The sequence below is a fragment of the Trematomus bernacchii genome, unplaced genomic scaffold, assembly GCF_902827165.1.
Source record: "Trematomus bernacchii unplaced genomic scaffold, fTreBer1.1, whole genome shotgun sequence".
NCBI lineage: Eukaryota > Metazoa > Chordata > Actinopteri > Perciformes > Nototheniidae > Trematomus > Trematomus bernacchii.
In genome coordinates, this window is record NW_022988007.1 from 956,912 (window position 1) to 979,099 (window position 22,188).

At 40.8% G+C, this 22,188-nt stretch overlaps 1 protein-coding gene across 1 annotated transcript in view; it reads left to right on the forward strand.

Moving 5' to 3' along the window:
- LOC117472139 (C2 domain-containing protein 2) overlaps positions 1 to 21,933 on the forward strand; it is a 28,518-nt gene extending 6,585 nt beyond the window's left edge. Inside the window, exons 4-13 of the mRNA XM_034117275.1 lie at positions 5,684 to 5,785; positions 6,260 to 6,376; positions 7,736 to 7,844; positions 10,341 to 10,449; positions 10,542 to 10,606; positions 10,692 to 10,807; positions 10,912 to 11,080; positions 11,986 to 12,227; positions 16,548 to 16,815; positions 19,814 to 21,933. Of these exons, the coding sequence (XP_033973166.1) occupies positions 5,684 to 5,785; positions 6,260 to 6,376; positions 7,736 to 7,844; positions 10,341 to 10,449; positions 10,542 to 10,606; positions 10,692 to 10,807; positions 10,912 to 11,080; positions 11,986 to 12,227; positions 16,548 to 16,815; positions 19,814 to 20,031 (1,515 nt within the window). The 3' untranslated portion in view covers positions 20,032 to 21,933. The remainder of the gene's footprint in view (positions 1 to 5,683; positions 5,786 to 6,259; positions 6,377 to 7,735; positions 7,845 to 10,340; positions 10,450 to 10,541; positions 10,607 to 10,691; positions 10,808 to 10,911; positions 11,081 to 11,985; positions 12,228 to 16,547; positions 16,816 to 19,813) is intronic.
- Positions 21,934 to 22,188: the final 255 nt, after the last annotated feature.

Genomic DNA, 22,188 nt, shown 5'->3' on the forward strand with positions numbered 1-22,188 from the left:
TGCTTTTGTTTTGGTTGGGATCAGTTGTTGCGGCGGGAACATAAAGGAAGCCTCTTTTCACTATAATTGTTTCAGCTTAGTCAGAGAGGCCTTTCAAATGTCTCCAACCATCCACTGGAACATTTGTTAGCTTTTCACTCTGATCCATGCTAGAATAGTCCTGGCCCGTCATGTTAGGGGTGCTGGGATATGCGGACCAGAGGCCTCTGGTATTTACAGTGCAGGGACACAGCAACGCACCCGGTGAACTGTGGTGGGCCGCTCAGTGTACTTTGTCTTTAACACACGGCTGCATCACATGGTCTGCTGCATGTGCTGAAGGACACACATGTGACATGCATCATCCCAAAGGAGTAGCACCACTTTAAAGGTCCCATGTCATGCTTTTCCCGTTATTACCCGTCCCCTTGTGTGTTATGTAGCTTTTTCTGCATGTAAACGGTCTGCAAAGTCACAAACCCTCAACGTACACCCTGTAGCGAGTAAAACTCTAAAGGCCCTGACACACCAGGCAGTCACCAGAGAACTCGCCGACACCGACAGTTGCATCGGCGAGTTCTCCTGCGTCTTGGCCATGTGTCGCACTGGAACACACCGCAAAGACTTCAGCCGAGCACGTACGAACTGCGCATGCGTGAGTGGCAATAACTCTCCTTACCAGCAGGCGGCGGTAGTGTGTATTTGTCATTCAAAATAGGCAACAACCGGAAGACAGAGAAGAAGAACAGACTGATATAAACAAACAAATAGCGTGTGCGTTCCATTTTCACTCTCGTCCATCGAAAACATGTTTTAGAATATAAAAATACATGAATGATGAAATGAGCACATAAAGTGCAGACATACTATAAAATCACAGTTAATAGACCTGCATCTGATGATCGCAGTGTTCTGGCGGGTGTGTAGTTTATTGAGTCAGCAATGTAGTAATGTATGTAATGTAATAATGGCCACTTCTTGTTAAATTTACATTTCCATGTGATGCTTTTATCCGAGGCGACTCACAATAGGTAAATGAACAGCAGTAGACAGTATCTCATGTACTTAGACACTGTACTTAAGGACAATGTTGAGGTACTTGAGACTAATCCTGCAACTTTATACTGACAAATAAACCGATGAGATGAAAAACCGGACTTGACCAAACAAATCACGGAGCTCTCAGCAGAGGACAGCCGGGGACGCTCCCGCCGATATCAGAGATGTCCCTGCTATGTGTGGGAGGTAAGAGAGGACATTTAAGGGCTATGTTTGATGTCTTTAAGTATCACCTGCTGGGGTTTAGCTGCTGTCCTGTGCCTTCTTAAATCGTTTGTTTACGTCCCTCACTTCCGTTTCGCTTCTCATTTGCTAGCTGAACAGCTGATCAGAGTGGTTTCTTGGCCCGATAGCTTGTGTTTGACACACGTCGACCGTGAAAGGCCAAATAAGGCGTGTCACGGCCGAGGGTTCGGGACACACCAAATTGACTTTGGGCGACAGGGCACGCTTCGTCGCCAGACAACGGAAGACGGCCGATGTCGGCCTGGTGTGTCTGGGCCTTTACACAGAAAAGACCTGTCTATGCTGCCCCAGAACGCCTCGTTGGAGATTTCTCTTTTTCCATTTTTTCTTCCTGAGTATGGTGACGTGACCATACCCAGGTCCAAATGGACCAATCTGTGGAGCTCCTCACACACACACACACTCACTCAGCCTTATCTGTTCTCAGCCGCGCTACTCCGCGGAGTTTCGCCGGCACACACCTTATCTTTTCTCAGCCTCGGCTCCGTGGATCTCCACTCACAGTTCGCCACACACTCACGTGTGTGTGCTCAGGCTGAGTCTCGCTGTCTCGCAGACCCCACGCAGCAGCCAGGAAACGACACCAGTAATCCAGCTCACACTGTCCGCTCCTCGCAGCAGCGAGCCCCGCAACGTCCCGCCAACACGGCCCCCAGACCCCACGCAGCATTCTCATCTGTTTGTCATTGCTGGTGTCCTTTTCTGGTTGCTAACAAACGCCATTGTAACACATAATCACACATCAGAGCACAGTGGGCTCATAGGGGGGGGGGGGGGAGCTCCAACAAGGCGTTTAGGACAGAGAGTGAATACACATACTATACAGAGATGCTGTATGAGAAACCAATGTGATTTTGGAAAATTGCACAATATAAATCTATTCTAGTAGACCTCAACAATGGAATTATGATCAGTAGAAATGGCCATGACATGGGACCTTTAAAGGAATACTACACCCTTAAATGACATTACATTACATGCTACTTGTTAGACGCTTTTATCCAAAGTGACTTACATACTCAATACTGTGGGCAATCCCCACAGGAGCAATTCAATTACCATTTATATATAAATGACTCACCACTCTTGAACTCCTGAGGAAAAGGTTTCAGTCACATGCCTCCACAGTGAGAGAAGAGCCAAAACACAGAGGAAAGTCTTGATGATTTTAAATAAATTAGGATTTAATAACTGCAAACTATAGAAAAAACAAGTCAACTCTTTCCTTTAAAGGAGACACTTAACGAGGAAGCCGCGTTTCTGTTGAAACTGCAAAATGTCCATGTCTTGGGCAAATTGGAGACATTCAATGTACATGGGGGTTAATGCATCTTCCCTCGCTCGTCTGCTGATGGTGCAGAATGCACGGCTGTTAACTGGCATATGCAAACATGAGCACATTAACCCAATTTTAGCTTCACTGGAGGTTTTAAAGTGCTTTATATAAGTTGGATTGGATTTGATTCCGGTTAAATATTATGTGTTTATTATCATCATCAAGGCATTTATATTTATATTTCATTGAAAAGTAGGCTTTTTCATTAAAACAGTTCCCCTCAATAGATTTGTGCACAAAAGAAAATTGGTATAAAGAAACGTGAACACATGTAGGCCTTTCTGGCTCATAGCATTTGATTTAAGGTGTGCTTAGATACAGTGCAGATTAAAGGAGAAGGAGTAGACTTACGTATGAAATAGAAGGCAGTGAGTGAGACACATAGAAAAAAGACACAAATAGGTACAAGATGGTAGAAAAAACGAGTTGCAGTATTTTAAAAATGGAAGTGAATATAAAGTATTGAAGGAGCTGGTAATGTTAACTAATTGTATATAAATTGGAAAATGCTTAAGTATATGAAAGTGGGTAAGATTTAACATTGCCCTCATCTCCTTTAATTCACTCAAACTTTGTTTTGATTGTTCGTCCACTGTGGAGTTAGCGAGAATAATACACGCATTCAAAGGTACTTGATATATGAATGTTGATTTTATGGTTGAAGTTATCTTTTTAACATGTATTCTGTATGATTTCACAACAGGAATTTATCATGGTTAGTTAGATCAGGGGTTCCCAACCTTTATTGTGCCAAGGACCGGCAGATACATTAAAAAAAAATCGCGGACCGGTTGTCAATTTTAACTGATTTTAATATTTACTCACCACCAGCAGGTAGCAACAGAGGCTAATTGTATGTAACAGCCTGAACAAATACTAGAACAATATGCATCCAAAACATATTAACGTTTAAAAAAAGAACCGGTGTCGTTTTTTGGTTTTTCGGAAAACCAAAAAACCGACGTTATTCCGTTTTAAACCAAAACGTGTGTGTGTGTGTGTGTGTTGTTTTCAGAAGATATTATGATAGTGTCGTTCGTTCCGGTGCACTCCGACAGCATTTAGCACTACATCTAGATTAAAATGCCGGTGTCGGACAGACACAAGCACACCGAACACACAGAGCTGAGCAGAGCACATACACACACACACACACACACACACACATCATGCGCCTTGGTGACTGACTGGACATCTCCTTCATAAAACTAATAAAAGGGGGAGTAATCGGGCAGTTCGATGTGTGTAGATGTGTGTGTGGTTAACACGTAGCAGCCTGCAGTCACTCTTAAGCTGTTCTGATGAAGTTAAACACAGCGAAGGCGGTGCGTAAAAAGGCACAGCTCTTTACCCGCTTGTGCTGCACTTCTCAGAGGCGGAGTATACGTGCCGCTGCCTCCTGATGCTGCAGCCATTTCATTTCATGAAGGAGGTTTCCCTTCTATAAAACAGCCGCGGGCAGCAGATCGTGAGAGTCCCGGACATTAATTCATAGATCAAGGCAGACTGGTTTACTCTCCTGTTTTGCCAATCCGGTGCTTAAACAAATAGCTCTACACCCCTGGCCGACATGTCCTTAAAATGAAGTCCGAGTTTGAAATATATCTCAAATAATGTATGCACTGCCATTTCCCCACATAAACATAACAGTCTGCAATCAAACGGTTGTCTCCTGTGCGCTCCTCTTCCTACTTGGCGCACCGGTAACATGCTCGTGCGCACAAGAGGCTGAGACCTTATAGGCTGAGCCGCCGAATCCCTCGGAACATCATAAAAGCCATTTTCAACGGTTTTCTGGTGAAAGATTAACTGGCTACTGGATGAAATAATATGACTGGTGGCATAGGTGCGAAAATTAAACACTTTTTGAAAAAGATATTATGATAAAATATTTTTATATATTTATAATTCTGCAAATATTACGATAAACTCACAGCTATTTCGCGGCCCGGCAGTAACACCTCTGCGGCCCGGTACCGGTCCGCGGACCGGGGGTTGGGAACCCCTGAGTTAGATGATCGGAGCTATTTGGATGGTTACAGCTTTTCAATAAGCATCATTGTTTCTCTTTTCACTCCATGTGGATTGAGTTTTATAATGATGGTAGCCTCCCACATAACACTGTTTGTATGAAGTGATCCGGGTGGGATCAAAGCAGCCTGTGATATTGTTCTTCTGGATCCATCTAAGCATTCTCCTGCTCTCTGATGAAGCTTTGTTTGGCAGCACAGAGGCCGTTGTTCAGCCTCACGCTGGAATCCAGGCATGCTGGGACATGAAGGCCCAGGCAGGTTTCTGTCTATTTCCATTATTCTTCATTCCATTGCTCTCTCAGATAGATGATGTACACCTTGCTGACCTTTTCTAATGAGCGTTTCTTGTTTGTCAGTCTGGAGTTTGCATACGATAAGTAGAGTTTACAGAGTTGACCAGAGCGTTAGTGTTTTATTTGAGATGAAAACTGGAGATATGTCATCTTCAGGGTTTTAATAAACTGATTTAGAATGCAGCGCATGCTTTTAGGAGAAACACCATTTCGAAAATGTTCCTGTAACTAATGGTATGCAAGATTCAATTCAAACAATCACACAAAATGTAATCTAAAGAATAATTACACTTTGTCACATCAAAGCGCACACATGAATCCCAGTGGAGAAGAGGTTGAGAGAGTCATGTGCTGAGAATAGGTTTGATTCAGTCAGATTGAGTGTTGCCGTTTAGGTTAGTCATCAAATGAATGCATGATATTTACTGTTATGAAAACTGTTGCTGTGGTGACAATTTAAGGCTTGCTTATATTTGAACATTTGAGTCATTAAACAATACAACTAGACTGATGTATTTTCAAATGAGAGGCCAAAAGCCCACAGGAACATATTTATTAAAGAAGTAGGTCATTATGTTCCACATCATATTTAGATAACCAATATAGACATTATAAATGGCAGTTTTATTACTAAATATGTGATAGATGTTAGAATAAGTCAAGCTGATGAGCACTGAAGGCTTTCTGAGAACCCTGGCATCATAAGGCATTTTGGTTTTCTCCTCTGTGTCCCTCAGCTGGACCTTCAGATGCAGGAGGCTAAAGACGAGGTGAAGGTGATCTGGGGGGTGACGCACCTGGATACGGGGGTGCTACAGGTCACCCCCACCCTGACCCAGGTAAATGGAAGTCCTCTGAACATGTACAATTGTTGAAAGTGTACCCTATTTTTGGTAGTTTTTGACCTGTTTAGAGAAAGTTATCTTTCGGTGAAAGACAGTCAATATTATGGCTGAACAACAATAAGAACTAATTGCAATCATTTCAATGACAATGCAGTTGCAATATGACTCCCAATACTAGACGGAATGATCCATACAAAAACAAATATCATTGAAATGTTAAATGAAAATGATGATGTGATTGTTATTTTTGATGGTCCGTACCAACAACATGTTAATGCAGTTCCGCAATACTTCATTCAGATTGATATTTAAAATATTAAGCCTTTAATTCATATTGAGCTTACTGTGATTTGGATATTGCACTAGTCCGTATTACAATTTCAATAAGATTTCCATGAATTGTGCAGTCCTAGTCAATCTGCTCCAGTCCTGTGGGACATGTCTGACTCTCTGACCTCTCTCTGTCAGGACCATGCCTCCTCCTGCCGTGCAGCGGCCCTGCAGCAGCAGCTGAGGGGGCTGCTGTGTGCGGTGCGCCCCTCTGTGCTGCTCAGCTGCAGGCCTGCTCAGGCCTCACAGCTCACGGTGAGTTCAGGATGCTGATGCATGACATCTGAACAGCTGCCAACGCACAACAAAGCAATGCAGACAAGTGTGTGCACGTCTGTCATCCCAGGTCTTTGATTGCTGTATCGTGTAATTTGACAGAAAGACTTAGGATCTGCAATCAATATTTTTGTCATAGTAATGTTGTAAAATGACAATGTGAAGGTATTGTTGAACCTAATCCTAATTGATCAGCTGAAACGGCAACACCCCCTGGGTTTACAGAAGATTTTATAATGAGTTTACCTATATAAAGTTTCACTTTAAGGTGCGTTTTAATACCCATAACTTCACTGTTTTGGTCTCACTGTTCTCATTGTGTTGCAACAAACAAAGTTTAGTTTAGAATAAAACAAAACTCAAAAAGCTGCTATACACTTCCTGTGCTGCAGCAGATAGCAGTTAGAGACCAGCTGGTAAACATAGTGTTATCGTTAGAAGCTAAAGAGACAGATATTTTGTGTGTTTGCGACTTGTTTCCACACCGGAGTAAGTTATTAAAATGTTCTAATATTTACTTTTATATCCGAGTGTCATGAGGAAACTAATTAGAACTGGTATCACATTCCTTTTGATGGCAATACAGATACTGGAGTTATGTCAAATCTCCGAAGCTACTGTGTATCTACTAAAGCATAAACGTTTGTGATCTCGTTCTGCACATGCCCTATTAAAGCAGCCACTAATGTTTAGATTTTATTATGCTTACATTCATTTACAAAAAGGTGTAATTGATGTGCCCGACCATGACATTACCTAATGTCACGTGATGCTGATTTGATCAAGCCTCGAAATTAACACTGTTCAAATGTTTAGAATTTTCACTGAAAAACAGCCAAATTGTCTTTTTGAGAATAATGAACCAGGACACGTTGGAAAATATATCAGATACACTCATGTTCTTTGGCTTTTTAAGTGTGTGTGTAGAAAACACCTGAATGAATATTTGGCTAAACGGTTAAAACCCTGGCTACTACTGATGCAAATTCTCCATGGTCATAAAGAAAATCCTATGCAAATCCTTGGTAAGATTTCAGTGTGTCAGCACAGGTGATTTACATACAGTACTCCCGTCTATATTGTCTTTCTCAAACAGCATGGTACAAATACACAGCACATTACAATGCTTGGGAGGCTTAAACAAGCTAGTTGAAGTTGTATTCCCCTAAAAAGTTGTATTTTTATAATATAATAATCTTTGATTTATGTATTTTTTTTATAGAACTTTGTTGCTTATATTTCAAAAAGCTGGGAAATTCTACTTTACTTACATTGTTGCCAATAATATTTCGCACTGTAGATTTTGAGTTATTTACTTTATTATAATTTCTCCAATAGGGTGCACGCAACAATGTGGTTTCACCCCCAAAACCCCCCCGCGCCCACGACTGGAAGCTGCTGGTGAAGAACATCCGGGTGACCCTGAATCAGGAGGAGGATGCTGCAGGTGGGTCTCACAGCTCCTGTCTTCATTTTGTCCACTCATGAACTGACCTCGGTCCCTTCTGTAACGCACATCTGCATCTTAACTCTGGTTTATTGTCAACTACTAGAAATCCAAACATTTGATATGTGTTTCATATCCGTCAAAAGTTCACTGCTACACTGAAACCAAAATACATTTAGTCTGTGAAGCAGAAATAAACGGGCCTCTGATTTGATGGTGGTGTCGTTCAGCATAGAGTGGTGCATGAATTAGTCCTTAAACCCAGAAATGAGTAAGCAATTTACCACGTTTGGTTAGTTTTTTCTTTAGAGTTTAGTTTTACAAAATAAAATATGTCAGTAAACACCCCACTCATGAATGTCTGTAGCCTCTGTGTCAAAAAGTCAGCGGTCGATAACGAGTGACTTAATGAGACAACTAAACATCACTGCACCGAACATTAGCCACCTTTAGCTTAGCGGTGGTGATACAGCCATGTGACTGTGATGTTGTTCCTTTATTGCCATTAGCTTTTTACTTCTTGCGATTGCATTTACGCTTAAGAAATCCTAAAAGTGGTGTTAATATGGGAGGATTATCCTGCTGAACAAATCGTGTAAATATCTTAAAGGTTTGTTTGATACAAAGCTTATCTCTGCTATATTCTAAAATCCAAAGAACAAATCCTATTGCTCTTTTTTGAGGGAGCCCTTGCGATGCTAACGTCCGGGGCGTCCTTCAAAAACACGTCATCACTGTATATTGACAAGCCTCCACAATAGTACTGGCTGGTGTACAATGGTTTTGCTGATAATATGGAGCTGATGAATAATAATCTGCATTAGTTATCTGTTTACCGACCATATTAACTCCATCCATCAGCCTTCTTTAACAAATCATATTTACCTTACACATGGTCCAGTGTACTTTACAAATAAACACACTCCTACATTGTAAACATAGCATTTTTTAAATCATTCATTTAACCACTTCCATTTCCTTGTGCTCACGAAACAAATATATATTATGAGACTTACCACGACACTATAAGCAGCCAGGATAGACTTTGAGAACTTTAAGCCTTTTACTCAACATGTCAAACTTTTTCTTTCATATTATTGTCAGCTCAGTTTATAAAGAAGGGTTTGACAGAACTGAACAAAAGAGGCTGGTTGGTAAATCAGCTTCACAACCTAAAGGTTCGGTTTGAGTTTGAAACTGTTGTGCTGCAGAGGAGTTTCATTCATTCTGTAGTTGTATTACTGGACTTCCTTCAAAATATCAAGTTAAGTTTATCCTATTTTTCTTATGTTATAAGTATTACTACTTTAGAGGCTGTCACTGCCTGACCTTGGTTTAGTTTTTTTGCCAACATTCTGTAGTCTAGAGGCTCTTTAGATAACGAGGCAGAGATTTGTTTCCCAGTTGGCTGTCGTAAGTGGTAATCTCCTGGTTAATGCTGAACAATGTTGCCGCTATATAAATAAGAACATGTAGGTCACTGCACAAAAGTTCTGAGAGTGAAAACCAAGCTGATGATGGCCATGGAACTAGACTAGGACAGGATGTTCTGAGAGGCTGTGAAACCATGGTCCGGTGTTACAACTGAACATCATCCACAACACATTTGTTTTTCAAGTGTCTGTGTTGAGTCATTCACCAATTGTGAGTCAGCGCTTTTCAGTTCTCTAGACATCCTATTAGATATTCAGGCCAACACTTGATGTTGTACAGCAGAGACATGACACAGCTTTTGACACTTCATTATCTGTGTTCTGCCCTTTCAGTGAACGTGGTTATACTTAGCTTAGCTCCACTCATGAGGCTTCCTGTGGAAGAAGCCAAAAGCAGGGCTGCTGCAGTGGGTGTCTTTAAGGATCTTGCTGATGCTGTGTTCATTAAGAAACAGCTTTCACAGTATGTGAGCCTTTGGCTTTTGGCTAATAAAGTTAAGTTGAAGTGATCCATGTAATATAATTCACCATATGTGCTGAGGAAGAGCTCAGTACTTGAGTCTCCTCTAACCTTCGCATAATTAATCTTTACAATATACGCTGACCTCCCTTCTGTGAAATAGAGGAAGTGACTAAGGCAAAATGATATATTGCATTGTATGTGATAAGCTGTCAAAAGATCCCCTGAAACATTTAGTGTTAGATCTTGGAACCCACATTGTGGTTTTATGCCGCCGTGCTGAGGCAGCATTATGTTTATGTTTTGTCCTTCTGATTCTCCTGAAACACGATATCTGCAGAAAGCCTGAAGGGAAATTCATCAAATGTTACGTCCATTTGGATTCAAATATCAGCTTTTGGCCCCTGAAGGTCAAGTTAAAAAAACAAACATGTTTTTGGTCATAACTCAAGAATTGATATGCTAGGGTTAGGGTTATAATTGTTGAGGTGATAACATTTTGAACATGTGGATATAAACTACATCTTGACTGGTTGGCAGGGGCATACAATGGGGTACATGTGGTGTTCCTGTGATGCTGACTGTTTCCTGCTGTGTCTGCAGGCAGCATGAATCCCCTGTGTGTGATGCAGTTAGACGATCCTCCACAGAGGTTTAACACCTCCGTGCTGAAGAACACAGCCAGTCCATCCTGGGACCAGCCCTTTATCTTGTAAGTTTTACCAAGCACTGCAAACTATCACTGTTTACAAATATTATTATCGATATTATCTTGAACTTGTCTTTTATTTTGTTTCTTTCCAGTGAATTGAATGGACGATCAAAAGAGCTCATCATTCAGTTAAGGAATGATGGACAACCTCAAGAGAGTAATGACCCAACTGCCTTTCATGTTTGTGTTGTATTCGTTGTGATTAAGAGTTATTTGATTCATGTGTGTTTTCATTTTGTTAGATTCATTACTTGGTCAGGTGTCGGTGCCGTTTGATCTCGTAAAGAAGCAGCCCAAAGGACAGCAAACATTTGCACTCATGACCAAAGACGTAGTGACTGGATCACTTACTACTGATGTAAGAGCATCATCCCCGTTATAATAGATTCATTTGAATGATCTTCTTCTTTCTGAGGGTTTCATCTGCACAATAGAACATTAACTGGTGATTTACCCCTTCAGTTTACCTACCTGGAGCCCAGTGAGGTGAGGTCCTGGCTGCCTCCCACCCCCGCCTCCAATAAGAGGGTGGAGATGGACCGTACTGTAATGCCCTGTGGCACGGTGGTCACCACCATCACTGCGGTGAAGAGCAAGCCAGGGCGACCCCTCCCACTTGGACTCAACACAGGTACAGCAACACAAACTGTTCAACAGCAAAGATCTGATAAGGATAACCTAATTCAGAGAAGACATGTCTCATCATTATGGAAGCCTTGAGGGCAAGTGAAAAACATCTGGTGATCTGTTATAAGTCTGATGTTTTTGTTTTCTCTCCTGTGTTTTAAAAGTAAATATGTAAATACATTTTTCCAAGATAATTCTATAGAAAAAGGGCCCTGTGAAACCAATCCGTACTTCAGGAAGCTTTCCATGCACTCTAAACACAAGGTGCATATTTTGATCATTCCTAGCTAGAAGAAACGACATGGCAGTAATGTTAACTTGCTAACACACATTATTTAGCTTGTGTTTAGAGTGCATGGAGAAATCTAAGCTTACCTTTTAAGAAAACCTCAATTCTTAAATGACTATTTAGAAGATGTGTTAGTGGTGCACTTCAGCCTTTTGTGGCTGGAATACGTTTCCCTACAACAGCAACAAACTATTTCAATACAATTCTGACAACAAAGAAATCACCTGCCAAAAGTGTTTCCTACCTGTTTAAGGTACACACGGAATCCCCCAAAATGGAAACAGTAATAAAAGGTTTATGTTTGATATATCTAAAACTTGATTATACTTTATAAATAATGTAATGAAGAGGTATAGATGAAAACATTTAGATTCAAACATGCAATGCAAAGATTGTCCCCAACTATATGTTTTGTGTGTCGATAATCTCAATTAGAATCAGACCATTTCATGAACATGACCCGACATCTACACAACAATAGGTGCAGCAATTAGTAAGTGTGATGAAAAAAGTTTCATTTTGAAAAGTATAAACAATAGTGATGGCCTGTTGGTTAGCAGACATGGTTATGCCTCAGTAGGAGATGTTTGGGAGGTGAAGCTAACCTTGTGCTCCCTCAGATGCTGCTCAGAGGTCAGCGACCATCAGGCCCAAGCTGTCGGAGCGGCGTGTGTCCGAGCACGCCACCATGCTGGGGGGCCCCGTCAGCAAGGCCCTGTCCTCCTCTGACACGGAGCTGCTCATGCTGAACGGCACGGACCCCGTGGCCGAGGCCGCCATCAGACAGCTGCACCAGTCCGCCAAGCAGAAGCTCAAGTCCCCGGTGAAGAAGAGCACCATCATCATCTCTGGCATCGCCAAAGTAAGGAACAGTTCCAGCAGAGGAACTCACTGGTTATTTTTACACTTCACATCAGTAGAACAGTTCCACTAACTAAACATATATCATAATCAGAATACTTTTATTTATATACGGGAAAATTGGATTTGAGTTTTGGGTGATATTGGGAAAATCGGGTGACAGTAATTTGTGAATTATATAAAGTAAACATAAAAAATATGAATACATAATATAAATCTATATATTTGTTTACATTTATGAAATAAGAAGTCAAAGTAAGAATGTGCAGTAACACAAATAAAATAGAATAAAGATCTTTATATAAACATAAGAGGTTAAAGTAAGACGTCCAATAAACGATCAAATAAAAAAATGGAATAAGAAAAATGATACGAACATAATATGTGACCTGCTCTATCGAAATCAGTCGCATTGACCCGAAGACACATTTTGAGTTGTATACCCTGTTGGAAAGAGGAGATTCCTAGCTTTCTAATGATATCAGGATTGTTTTTGTACTCCAAATATTAAGCAAAATATGTCACATTATATAATGACTGTCACCGAGTCATCATTTTGAGAAAAAGGCCTTTAAAGTTTCCTCTTCTCTGGAATCCATCGATCTGATTGATTATTAGCGGAGCAAATGATCAAAATAGTCTGGAGGGAAAATATTTCCGTTTGGATTACTGGTCTGGGGGAAGCTCGCGAGTTTGTGTGTGTGTGTGTATACGTGTGTGTGTGTGTGTGTGTGTGTGTTTGTGTATTTTTGCGTTTGTGTGTATTGTGTTTGTTTCCCGGGGAAAACACTCACGAGAAACACCGGCTGTTGTTATAACTGCTGTGACGTTAAGTTACTCCGTTCTCCGCTTGTAAATATGCCGTTACAAGCTTCATAGTTGTATTTATCATCTAAATTTGCCGAAACAAGTTTAATATTCTGAAAGCCAAGACTTTGTTTAATTGAAAACAGATGAAAACAAACTGTAACGGACCCTGCCGTGTTATCTATGATTACTTATGCCTTACATTCATAATTTCAGCCGGAGGGAGGGGGGGCTGCGCTACGGAAGAGCAGATTGCGAGCGAGAGGTGCCTGTCATCTTCCCTTCACAAGCTTCACAAATGTATTTATCGTGTGATTTTGGAAATAAAAGTTTCATATTCTGAAAGCCAAGACTTTGTTTATTTAAAATCAAACAAAACACCCGAACCCCGAAAAAATAGTTTTTTACGCAAATCCACGTTTATTTTGAAATGAGCCGTTGCGACTTCCGACTGATTTCGATAGAGCGGGTCACATATATGGTAGTATACAGCCAGGGCTGGCCAGTCTCTAGTGTTTAGGTCAGGGGTGGGGAACCTCCGGCCTCCGGGCCCGCGAGACCATTTGGTACGGCCCTCGAGGTCATTTATAAACACACGCAAAAAAGAAAAAAATTAAAGAAATCTAGACCGCAAAAAAATTAAACAAGCGAGTGCCTGTTTTTCCTGGCCACGGTCAGGGTCCTTGAACACAACACGAGCCTAACGTGTCATCACGTGGTATATGTCTCGTCTGACAGGGGTGCAGTTCTGCAGGAGAGCACCAGAACGCCGCTCCGGCACTTCAGAAACTGCAGTACCCATAAGGAGGCGTACACATGCCGCAGTTTTTGCGTGGCTGTGTCTTTAGTTGTAAGCCCAGTGGCGATCTGCTCATCTGTCATACCAGGGTTGCCAACTTTGGGTACCTGGCTGGAGTGAGATTTTGATATCATGGGTTTAATTCGGTTTAATTACACATATGCGCACGAAATGACTGCTATCGTGTCAGCAGCGGGACCTTAGCATATAGGATATATATACAATATATACAAATACACAATAATGGACACAGACTATAATGGGCACACAGTTTCATTCACTAATGAAAGTCAAACATGTTTGTTTCCACTGTTTTATTGTGTGCCTGTCGCGATAAGCAATTAATTGACTTATCGCACGATAAATAAAAAATGAACTCGATAACTTTTCTGACCTCGATAAATTGCCATTTACATGAGGATGTGACTAGCAGTTTGAAAGGATGTACTTGAATTATTATTATATATTATCATTATGTCAGTGGTCTAAAATGGTCATATGATACAACGGTGCCGACAATATTATCGTTTAACGCAATAATTTCCGGGAAAATGTATCCAACAAAATGAATTATCGTGAGAGGCCTATACATGAAACACACACACACAAACAAATCTACAGACTTCCTCCAAACTGCCAAATATATGAATTAACACACTCTCACTCTCATATACTCTTTGACTCTATTTTGGCCTAGTAGAACAATAAGCAGCAGACTTTTACTTTTTTATCATTTCTACTGGATCTTAGATCTGCGCATGCGCAATACGGGTCGGCAGTTGCGGCTCCAGAGTATTTTTGTTGGGTAATCTATGGTAGGGCTAACCCATACAGTGGTGGGGCTCAAGTCAGTATTTGCAATGTAATTACATACACGCTCCCCCCGACAGTGAAACGCCACGCGTGAGGTTTAGATTATTTCCCTGTCTCAATCCAAATTGAACTGTATGAAATAAAAAGGCACATTTGTCTTGTAGTAAATAAAAAGGGCGACCTGGAGCCAATCCTGCAATTTCCCCACAGGTGAAAGAGTTGACATGCTGAAAACCCAACCCCTGCAGGGGGGTCTGGGGGGATTCTCCCCCAGGAGATTTTTTGAAATACTAACATCAAATACACATTCTGGTACTCTCTTGAGAAGAAAAATAAATAAATCTATTACTACACATTTAAAAAAATTAATGCCATATTTTAGTTTTTTGTTACTTTGTTCTGAAAGCTGAACCTGCTGCTCCTCACAGAGAGAAGAGGGAAGAGGCTGTGTGAATTACTTTACATTGTGGATAAGGGTGGATAGCCCCCATTGTTCTGTGTGTCAAAATGAAAGACAGCCCACACACCTATCAATCATCAAACCGTGGGGTCTTATTTCATTACGTGTTGATTTCTATCAACACGTAATGTTGTATCGATGTATAGAGATGTACTACCGCAAAAGTATTCTCCGTCGGGACTTCCTGCAACAACACCACTCCGTTATCGTGATTCTGATTGGCCAGAAGACATTAGCAAAGATGTTCTATTGAGAAGACGATCACTACGTGACAAAAGTTTTCAAAACCGTTTCTAGTCTTCGTATTCTTGTTTTTGGCGTGAAAATAGTTTGGGCAGCGTGAGATTGAGAGTGAAAGCGTGTGTCACACGCCAGATGCGTGAGAGTTGGCAACCCTGGTCATACTGATCATACAGTCAATAACTTTGTTGTTATTAGCATCTGGTTAGCTAGCTATGCTAACGAATATAAGAAGCTTTTTCTACAACCAGTGAGGTAAAGGCACATCTTTATATGATCATTATAGTTATCAAAAAATAAGAGAATAAAGTAAACAGGTATAAAATGCTATATGACAGTAAACAAAAGTTGTTATTAATAAACAAGAATACAGTTTAAAAGGGGAGTGATTTGTAAAATATCCATAAAGAAAAAGAAAATCTGTTTACAGTTCTGTTTCATATGGGTGTTGAGAGATGTATCCATAGATCTCTTCATGTTGCTCTCAAAGTGCACCAGATTAATGCTTTTAACTTCAACATTTTAAAGAAAAATCTTCCCGGGGGAGCATGTCCCCCGGACCCCCCTAGAGGAGGTTAGGCCCCCCCCCCCCCCTCTTAAATCATGTTCACATGGATAGGAAACTAAATACATTTGCACACATCTTGTGTCCATATCTTTCTGTGTTGGTGGTCATGCCACACCGTGCACGTGAATGCATGCACGAGTCATGGTGAGATATCTGGATTAAGACGTTGCTTTTTCTTTGCACACATGAAAGAAAGGCAAAATGAATGGGCTGTGATTTTAGTATTTTTAAGCAGAGGTCAATCATTTGTACGACCCTCGGAGGATGTTGAAAAAATGGAAATGGCCCTTGAGAGGAAAAAGGTTCCCCACCCCTGGTTTAGGTCAACTCTTTTGTAGCGGTTGTGTTCCCTAACCTGTTGATCATGACAGAGGAAAGAAACAAGAGTCTCTTCATGTTCCCATGATGGAATGATGATTGAAAATAGGCTTTTAAGTGGAAAACAGTTTGGCTCCTGCCAGTCATAATGACATTAAAGGACAGGTGGACACAGGTCATTATATCTGCTAATGCAAATAGTTGGGTCATTCATGATTCCAGAGGAAGTATTTGCATCATAGGCAAATGTTAAACAAAGGAAATCCTGCTAAACTAGCAACTGATTTTGATAATGGGGTTGTGCTTTATTACCCAGACGCCCTTGTCTCAGGATGATGAGCTGGCTCTGATGGCGGGCTACGCTGCAGCGATGGACGCCTCCATGTCCGAAGCCAGCTCCACTCAGGATGTGACGGCTGCCATGGCCTCAGGACCCAGCAGCCCTCCAGACAGCTCCGAGCCCCAGGGGGGCCCCAGTGGGATGGGCAGGCCCCCGGAGGACTGGGAGAGCCAAACAGGAGAGGAGCTGGAACACACCTCGCTGTCCATGTGTGTGTCTGAGGCCAGCTGCAAGAAGAGACGAGGTGAGAGCTCTCAGAGCACACTGTCAGGATAGTAGTAAGAGGACAGTTATCATAAATATAATGCATACAACTTTTAAAATGCTGCTTAAATATCCTGGAATCACTTAACACACATCTCTTTCTAGCGTATGTCTATTTTATTTTGTTTTTAAGATGATCCCGTTTCATTTACTCGTAAGGATTCTATTATATTCTCATTATATAATAATGAGAATTCACCATGATCAACTTATTGCGTGTGCTTTTGATCAAAATGGATAAATCCCAATGTATCCCTACCACTGACTACCTGAGGCCACTTGTAAATGTGGACATGGTGACATATCTTTATAGCCGATTATTTTATAAATGATTATAATTTAAATCTCCAAAATCATATTTCTTGCTCCTCGATGATGCAGTTTGTTTTTGTGTTCTTTTCTCTCTTCCCTTCTTACGGTTTGATCCTTTCCTTTTAAACTGCCGTCTCAGAGGAGAGCAGTGCTAAGCTCACATTATGTCCTGATGAGTAAGTTCCTTCACCAGTTACTTGTAGTATCCTTGGTACTCTAGTATGTGTAGTAGTATCCTTGGTACTCTAGTATGTGGAGTAGATTAAGTAGTTATTCTAGAATGTCAAGATTATTTTAAGTTTATGTCAAGTAATTTAGATAATACTAAATCATGTAGTTGATAGATTTTAGAACTTTAGAATACCTGTTGTGGGGTTGCACAGTATTAACATGTATTTTGAGATATTCACTAACAATATGATTTATTGTATCAAAGGTAAGGTATTGTAGCCTCGGACTTCCAGAAGATCACTCTCACGATTTTAGTCTCTAATATCAGATTAAGTGGTTGGATTACAAATCTAATGGCGCATTTCCACTGCAGGGCCTAGCACGGCTTAGAACGGTATAAAAACACAAAAAACACAAAACCAACATCAGCCGTTAGCACTCAGAGCTCACAGCTCAGAAACTGGACAAAAGTTAAACAAGTACACACCACAGACTGTCTGTGTCATGGTGAATACAGTCGCTGGTTTATTTATGTCTGTATAGGCCGTTGTTGTGAGTGTGGACGGTCGGAACATATACTGCGTTAGCTTAGCCGATCTCCATTCAGAAAACACGCAGGTTTTTTGCCTGCCGTCTGTCTGCAGACTTGTCAAAGCATTAATTCATGGTTTTTACTAACCGGTATCAGTATGTTGTTACTTCGGCATCATTTTGAAACGTGTATTACAATTAAATCACGGTCAAATATGTTCATTTTGTTGTAGTTGTAGCCCCCTTGCCAGCGATTCTCTCTCTAGTTTAGCAAACTCAGCCCTGTTGTTGGCCCGGAAAGAACCTCGATTTTGGAGAGCCAGAAAACTGTGAAAAAGTACCCGCTAGCCGGAACTACGCCTAGTGGAAACGCAACAAAAAACGGGCCGGGCACGGCACAGCACGCTTAAACCGCGCTCCGCGCTGTAGTGGAAATGCACCATTACACTAGATCAAACATTTCCTCATAACCTTACTAATAAACATGTTTGTTGTTTAGTATATTGTTCAGCCTTCTCCTATATGGAGAATAATGATGTAACCAATGTGTCATTAATTTGTTCTCAATTTAATTATTAGAGCTGTACCAAATAGTTGTAAGCTTCAAAGCTTTATTTTTTATTAAAGAGATCAGTGATCTCAATGGGATACACCTGGATAAATAAAGGTTTGAAATGAAATGAAATGATTTATAATCTTGCCAGCTTTTATATCTTTTCATTCTGTGAAAACGTAGTATATAAGTATTTGTGTGCAGTTTCAGATTATTAGCATTATAATATTTGTACTGTTAGGTTCTTGTGGTGGCTGCGTAAGATTGTTTCTGATAGTTTGTTTTAAAGGTCACCTTTTATGCAAAATCCACTTGTTCATGTCTCTTCTACATCAACATGTGTCCCCTCTGTGGAAAGAGACTCTGAAAGTGTCAGGAAAAAAAGATTCTCTCTTTTTGTCCTGATCCATTTATATAAAACCTGTCTGAAAATTAGCTGATCAGATTTTGGCCACTTTATGATGTCATAATGATTTTTTGGCTTGTGTAACCATTAGCCAATCACCAACCAAGGTAAACCTTGGCAGCACTAAGTACGGCAAAGTACTTGGTGTGAACGCGCCTATTGTGTTCTTTTTAACCAAATCTCTCTCAGAGGGGCGTGGGGAGGGGCTCCTTATTTTCATCTAAAGTAACTGACAGAGAATCAGCACTTTTGAAACGGGGCTGAAACAGAGGGGATTATGGGATGCTGCAATGATCTGTTTGGTGTTTCAGACAAACACTTCAGAGACATGTTTTTTATATATCTGAGAACTATAATATATTGATGAAAAACAGTATAATAGGGGACCTTTAAAAAAAACAAATGTAATGACTCTACAGCACTTATGAAATGTATTTCTTTAGACAACAGCCATTTAAAGCTCTATTCAAACACGTAAATATAAATGTTGAATGTAAAACTAAAATGACATACGGTACAACCGTTTTTAGTGTTTTTTTTTTTATCAACCTCATCGTGTCCACAGATGGGAGCAAAGCCCAGAAACTCCTTATGTGCTGAAAAGAAGGAGTAATGCTCGCTGTAAGGTTGGACACTGTGGCTGCTCTGTTGGTTCGTTGTGTGTTAGCTGGTGAAGACAGTGATAAAGGTTTTTCCAAGTTTGATTTTCACTATCCAAATCTGGACGGACCTTTTACAGACGAAAGACTTGTAGTCAAAGAGAAATAGAATACATTTTCTCCAACCCGTCCCACACACGCAAGATTTTATCACCATCAATAATCCACAATCTCCAACTAACATAAAGTCATTGCTGCTTTAGCTGTCTTCAAATCTCTGCTTCCTCCGATGCTGACTATTGTTCATGCCCAAAGCTTGATTCAGCCTTGAGTGGTGTCGTCTTGACACAGTCCTTGTCTCATGATATCACATTGTATGTTTCCTGTCCTTTATCCCCCTCTACAGGCAGCTTCCTCCAGAAGAGTGCCAAGCTGTTCTTCCGCCGCCGTCACCAGCGCAAGGACCCGGGGATGAGCCAGTCTCACAATGACCTGGTGTACCTGGAGTCTCCGGCCGCCGTGGAGCGGGCCAGCCGCACCGCCACGCTCAGCCGCATGCTCACCCGCAAGAGCAGGAAGAGCAAAGCCAACGGCTCTACCTCTACGGGGGAGCCACTTGTGTGACCCTGCTCTCCTCAGTCCCTCCTACAACAACTACCATCACCTCCACCTCAAACTTGCACTGGCTAACTCCCTGGCTAATTTACCCCCCCAATGTATACTGGGACTCCTGCATTGTAAATGGGAAAGCTGTGCAAATGGAAAACTCTTTTTACTGTCGTTTCCTGCTTCCTGTGAGAGACAGATATTCCACCAAAAGCAAGTGTGTGCATGTGTGAATGAAGGTCTCCTGTCTGGGATTAATGGTATTTCAGAGGATTTTGCATGTTTCCTTTATCTGATTTTATGCAACATTTTGAAGTCTTTTAAGTGCTTTTGTGGCCTTGTTACTGACAGAAGGGACTGGCTGTCACTCTTTACCTCACAGACACTGAGGGGGAAGAGTAAACTCTCCCTGCTGCAATCCGTACATTTCCTACGGAGGACCAACGGGACCAAAGATGAACTATAGAGTGGTATTTGTATGATTTGCACAGTTTTGGAATCTTTATTTAAAGTGCAATGACAGGATCTGCTCTGGTGACAGAGATTCATTTTGAAAACATTAACAAAGGGAGACCATCTTTTAAATGTGGGAGATAGTAATACGACTACTTTTTGACACTAAAACTATGAAATATGGTATTTAAATCAGTTAATTTGAAATCCTTGTAATGGTATTCCACTTATAACAAGATCAGAACTACAGCTATATCTACCGTGCATATAAAAGCTGTACAACGAAGCTATCCGCATAATGTCAGCCTTATGTCTAACATAGAAGTATAAGTCATGGATGATTGGCATGCACAGGGAACATGTTATCATGCATCATAAGTTATTACCCTTCCAATAGGAAAAAAAAGAACATGAAACTCGGCTAAATGTGTTTTTTTAAATGATATGCAACTTTCTCCTTTGTCTTCCTAAAAGATTCTTCCTGTTCACTGCTGTTATCATCAGGGTTGTTAATGTGTCAAAAGGGAATGAATGAACCTCTATGCAGGGACTGTGCAGACACTCAGCCATAACCATCGCATTGGAACGCAGTCTACGCTCATTTTATCTGAAAATGAAATCCTTTATTGGATATCTTATTGTTTTTATAAGATGTAGCTATGAACGAACACATGAGTGTGAACAGACTTTTTTTTTTTTTTTAATCCAGCTAATGATTGTATTTTCTTTTTGTGAGCAGCTTCTTGAAGACATTTCTGTCCAACATGTTAACTACTGTTTCTTTAATAAGCGAGTGTACTCAGAGAATGATGCAGCACTAACGGATTGCCTGACAGTTTTTTCTGAGGATGATGTCACAGGTGGACTTTTGATTCTTGAGGCTGCATCTAACACCACATCAGAGGACTGAAGGACTGTAGGAAAATGTTAAAATGAGACACGGGTACACCCATGTTCCTGCAACATCAGCAGCATCTATAATCAAGAAGCCTATGCACATAACATATCTGTTAACTGAGTGTTTACATTGTTAGACTATCTGAGAATTAAAAAGCCTCACTCGCTGTTCATGATACTGTCCTGCAGATACACTGTGGGTTGTCATTTGTCTTTTACCATTGTTGACTAATGTCTGTTTTAAAGCATTTTAAGGCCCAGATTGGGGATGAAGAAAATGTGATTACCTTTGCACTCTGAGTTAGAGATGAGGAAAAGAGTTGTTTTAATCATGTTCAGCTTCAGAGCCTTTGCTAATGGCAGCCTGCAGGCATTATCTACTGGTGTACATTCAGTAAGCAGTCGTGCTGTGTGTTTAAGAAACTACTTCCTGATGTTTTTTTATTGGCATATGCTCTGTGCACAGAAACGGACCGACTTAGCTGTTGTTGCAGTCATTTCCCTGCAGGGATTGTAACTAATATAAACATTGAGGTAATTCCTTTTCAGCAATAAATATTGATTAAATTACTGAGTATGTGGTAGTGAGTTCTCCCCATTGATCCTGTGTCTTTAAAACTACATTTTGATTTGCTGTTCCACTTCTGGTACTTAAATTAGGTTCTCTTTCAATATCTATTAAATGTTTTTTTATCAGGCTATAGCAAATGATGTGCTTTTGAGTGAAATCATATCTCACACTTAAAAATGCATAAAGTGAAATTAATTTTGAAGAGGTATATCTTCTAAAAACGAAAGTTTCAACAATTGCAAGTGTACTAAGAT